This window comes from Theobroma umbraticum, unplaced genomic scaffold, assembly GCF_002168275.2.
Source record: "Theobroma umbraticum cultivar Fairchild unplaced genomic scaffold, ASM216827v3 scaffold_115.0, whole genome shotgun sequence".
Lineage (NCBI taxonomy): Eukaryota > Viridiplantae > Streptophyta > Magnoliopsida > Malvales > Malvaceae > Theobroma > Theobroma umbraticum.
This window is the reverse complement of record NW_018397284.1, coordinates 176,589-181,820: the sequence shown is the minus strand read 5'-3', so window position 1 is coordinate 181,820 and position 5,232 is coordinate 176,589. Positions and strand designations below refer to the sequence as shown.

The following is a 5,232-nucleotide window of genomic DNA, read 5'->3' as shown; positions in this document are numbered from 1 at the left end:
CTTGCAACTCTCAATTGGGGTTCGGTCTGAGGGTTGTTGGCAATAGGACCGATAGGGAGGCAACAAGAAAGAGAATGGCTAATGCCTTGATTAGACCTGTTTATTGAACCGGGGCCGGTTCCCTAGTGTCAAGCCCGAAGGCTTGGCCCAATTTGAATCGAGCTCGAAAATCGAAACAGAAGTTTTTAACTCGGGACCGATCTAGCTCGAACCTATTTTAATTTTAAAATATAATTAAAAAACGAGATTGAATTTGGGTTTCGACACATATTTTTAATACATTAAACAGGTCACTCGATCCTTAAACATCTCTAGTCCTGACAGTCCATCTCGTCACGTTAATAATTTGAACATAAAAAAAGTATAAGAGCTTATATACATTTTTTAAATAATTTAAGAGTTTTTTTTTTATATTATGTCAAAATTATTTAATTTTTTATTTTAAATAATATATTGAGAAATTAATCATGCAACACACAGATTAAAAAACCTAAATCTCCAAAAGATTTAATTTTTCAAAGAATATATACGCTTAAATATCGTTTCTTTTCTCACGTGAATTTTCCTTCTACATTTTTTTTTTCACTTTCCAAGAAAAAAAAATCTTTTATTAACTTTGCCACGTGTTGCGTGACGTGAACAGCTCGTGGTAAAGTAATGTTGTCCAGACATGGGCATGTGAATCCATCAATTTCCTTTGCCTGATTGCAACTGCCCAATTTATGATTCGTAGATAGCAACACATTTTCAACGTTGATCACAAAATGCTATGCATTTCGTAAAAGATAACTTTTCTTTTTCTCCATTTGTCATCGTGCCTCTCACTTTTTTCTTCATTAGAAGATAGGTCTATATTGATTAAGTTGATCGATTGTGAGAATCAGAGGGGAAAAGAGAGTAGATACTATGAACTATAACAAAAATCATAAAAAATAATGAAATAATTGAAAAGGCTGAGATTTTACTAATAAATCATGATAGTAAAGTATAATTGATGAACATTTCATGTGATTATAAGTTTACGTGAATATGTTACTATATTCGACTTGACCAAAATCAACAAATTAACTCATATATCGACTTTTGATATGGAGTAATATTGATTTTGATTGAGAAAAAAAAAAACAAAAAACAAGTGTCATGGATTGGAATGATCACCAACGTTGTTGAGCTACCCTTTTTGAACATTGATATTGAATGTAGCCCCGCAAAATTCAATGGACCCAAATATTTTATCTTCTCTATCCTTTCATTATTTCCATTTTCAAAGGAATTCAGGAGAATTGCCAAATATAATAAGACCATAAATAGATGTATATGGATATTATATTCCATGTCAAGTAGACATAGTCCTAGGAAAACGCCTTAAATCTCAGGCCAGAATCACCTAATTTATCCTTGATAACTTTGGATAACTGCTCAACCATTGAAGGGGAGAGATAATTCACCCAGTCTCCTACCACGCCTTTCCTGAACAAGTGTTTGTTCTCGAAGTTTTTAATGGATTTTCCACATTTGTTGACCTCCAAATCTTTCAAATTCTCAAAGCTACATAGCTTTGCTATGTCCTTTATTATACCTTCTTTCTCCTCTTCAATTGAAAAAGGGACCCCCAAGAAATTTGCCAACATCTTCAAGTGGGAGATAGTGTCTCCCTTCATGTTCTCATATTTCATGAACAAAACCTTCTCCGGCCTCTCCATGCTTTCTTTCCAATACCCTAACATGTGCTTCCAAAAGGGTCCGAAGCCGACCACCCCCTTACAATACAAGTTGAGAGCTTCTTCTAGTGGAAATGGAGGTAGAGATTCTGGCCTCACTTTGTTGATGTAATGCCATGAGGAGATGAATGTGTCAAAAGGGTTCCGACATACATAAACAATTCGACAACTAGAACTCTTTATTGATTCTGGCAATGAAGCAAATGGAACATGAGTCCCAAAAAGTCTAGGCCTGGGAAGGTTGGAGAGGTCAGGGATTTGGTTGTTTGCATAAAGCTTGTACTCGAAGAAAGGTACTAGATCATGGGGATTGGATGTAAGCAGTGGATGGTTTTTGCTTGAAGTGGTGAAACGCTTGCGGTTCATGATGGCAAAGGTCAAGGCCTTTATCCATGTTGTACCTGATTTTGGTATGGTAGCAAGAATTACATCAGAGTCTCTTGCTTGGAAGTGTTTTTGGAAAGAGATTATGGCTTGAATCTCTTTTGGTTGACACCAAAAGCCTTGGAAAAGATATATGAAAGGAGTTCTCCAACCTTTCTCTTTGGGAAGAGAATGAATCAACTCCTTGCACTCATTGCTTAGATTTTCTTCGTCTTCTTCTTTTCCCACTACACCAATTTTGGGCTTTTTAGTGAAATGGGGAGTAACCATTGAAGTTGTTGTACAGGTGGACAATGGCATTTTTTTTCTCTTTGCTTTCATTTGGGTTTTGAGAGTTTAGCTTTGGCTTGTGATCAAGTAGCTTAGAAGAACTCACTTATAAATAGTTGCATGGATAATACTTTATGTTAGACATACTTTGTCTGTATGAATTGTGCACGTTGAACATGCATGATCATGATCATTCAACAACCTGCACTATTAAATATCATAGGGAAGGACTATGCTAAGCTTCTCACGTTTCTCTTGTTAGGATTGGAAAGCATTACTAAAGCAAGATGTCTTACTCTTTCTCTTTTGAGGATGGTGACATTTTCATTATTGCATAGGTGTACAAGCTTGTGTTATTCTTTCTATGTTTTTTTCTTTTTAAAGCTTACCTACTTTTTTCTTTTTACAATTATTTGAGGTGATGAATTATTTAATTTTTCTTTTGAAGCCCAACATTGGTTTGTTACTGATGATTCAATTTAAGAATATAAAAGTTGCATTAATTGCAATTTTATTAGGTGAAAGATAAGGATAAAAATAAGTGTTATCAACATATATATTAGACAATTATCTAATAACAATCATGAATGGTAGAGGGGATTTTCCAAATAGATAACTGGCAACCTCCCACTCAAATAAATAATTGTAGGAAATGTTTAAAAGAACTGGTTAGGTTTTACTAAACACAACAATTAGGTAAGTCGCATCAAGTTAAGTTCGTGTCAATTTGAATCACTTTTAGATTCGTTTGAATATAAATAGTTTTGATAAGGGCCAATTTAGATATCGAACTATTTTGGTTTAACAAATTTTCTTTTATATAAACTAATTCAAATTGATTTGAATTCAAATCATATTTAAATGTTTATAGTTACATTTATCATACTTAGTTAATTTAAATTTTAAAATGAGGAAATATATATATTATACTCGATTTAAATTTTTTATCATTTTAGTTCGGATCAAATTAGGTTAAGTCTCTTTATGATCTTGTTAGCTTTGAATAAATTACATTGAATTGATTTCAAATTAAGACAGATTGAGTAACTTTCTAAACTAAATCAAGTTTAGCCAACTCTAATTTCTGCTATTGCAAATTGCAATAATGGTACTATTTTTATATATACTATGACCAATCAAGGCTTTATAGTTTCATGTTAGTGTTAACCATGGCTGATAAGTGTTAGAAAAACATAATATGAAAAAGAGAGAAAAAAGGTTTGAGGTGCGCTGTGAGACAATTTTTTTAAGAGTTGTCGCCTACTATGGAGATTTGTACACAAGGACTCTTCAGGGTATAACAAGTTCATTGCAGAATGCTTTGAATGAATGAAGTGTGGTTGAACATATGTTCTTTTTGTAGACATTGAAGGGTTGTGTTTAGTATGTTTCAGCAGATATGTCTTGTTAAGTTTTAAGAAATGTGTCTGTTGAAATTAATCAACGTATTTCAACAAATGTGTTTGAAAGTACTTTTCTTTATTTAAGAGTCATGTCTTAATCTACACAAATACTTAATTTAAATAGTCACTTTAATTTGACTAATCACATCTAATTAAGACTTCTTTATATTACAAACTATCTAACAATCTCCCACTAGTTTGTAACATTAATAACTATGCATAGTAGAGAGTATCTTGAAAGTTTGAACTTTCTATTAGTGTATAAATTTTAAAGTTAAGATGAAGTTATTAGTATCACAGTGATTGAACCACAACTCCTTATGTCATAATCGAAAATATCACACACACAGCATTATTTAATTGCTTTAAGATTCTGCTAACTGCTTTAGCACTTATATGACATTGTGCTAATCCTGGTTTCATGAATATTTACAAGAGTAAACTCTTTTAACTCTTGTTTGAAGTGGTACCAGTCCAATATTCATATAGGTGAAATTTATAATTATGCCCCGGTTACTGCAAGCATTTGATATTTCCATTACGAGCTTTTTACTCATCCTCTCCTCCTAATAGTCGCACTGAATATTTTAAAATGAGCTTATTTGAATATTCTAGAATGAAGCTATTTAATATTAAAAATTCAGTGCATAATGATAGAATATAGTAACTTGTTATTACTCATTGAACTTTTATTGTTAGTTTTGTTAACTCAAAGTTGTGTTTCCATTATTAATGCTTTTGAGTCAAGGGTTTTAGCCCCATTCCACTAGAAGTTGAATTACAGCCTCTGTTGGCAAAGCTTTGATATGAGGATCGGCCAAATTCTTGAAAAATTTAATATAAACTATTGTTACAACTTTATTTGAGATTAATTCTTTTATGTAGGCATGTCGTAGACTTTTGTGTCTAAACTTTCCATTATAGATTTTATTATGGGCTACACACATTGTGGCATTACTATCACAATATATGAAAATGGTTGGCATCAGTTGTGACCACAACTTTATATCTAAAAACAAAATTTTCAACCATTCATCTTTTTTTCCAATAGCTGTTAATGTTAAAAATTCCGATTCCATAGTGGAATGCATAATACAAGTCTGCTTCTTATATGCCCAACTAATGGTACCATTTCTTAAAGTAAAAATCCATCCTAATGTGGATTTATTGTCATCAATACTAGTTATCCAACTAATATTAGAAAATCTTTCTAAAGTACTAGAAAAACCATTGCAACAAATTTTTAAATTTTTAGTTTTCTTTAAATATCTAAGTATTCTAGTAATAGCCTTCCAATGATCTTTGCTAGGTTTACTTTTAAACCTTAAACGTTTACAAATAATAAAGACTATATCTAGTTTGGTACAATGCACATTATACATAATGCTGCCTATAACACTTGCATGTTCTAATTATGTCACAACTCTTTCACAATTCTTAGTCAATTTTATACT

The 5,232-nt window shown here is 32.0% G+C and overlaps 1 protein-coding gene across 1 annotated transcript; it reads right to left on the bottom strand.

The window, feature by feature from the left end:
• Positions 1 to 971: 971 nt before the first annotated feature.
• Positions 972 to 2,472, bottom strand: LOC110428445 (cytosolic sulfotransferase 15-like). Its single transcript, XM_021444275.2, has one exon. The coding sequence runs from the start codon at positions 2,424 to 2,426 to the stop codon at positions 1,353 to 1,355; it is 1,074 nt and encodes a 357-aa protein (XP_021299950.1). The 5' UTR covers positions 2,427 to 2,472; the 3' UTR covers positions 972 to 1,352.
• Between the last annotated feature and the right edge of the window lie 2,760 nt (positions 2,473 to 5,232).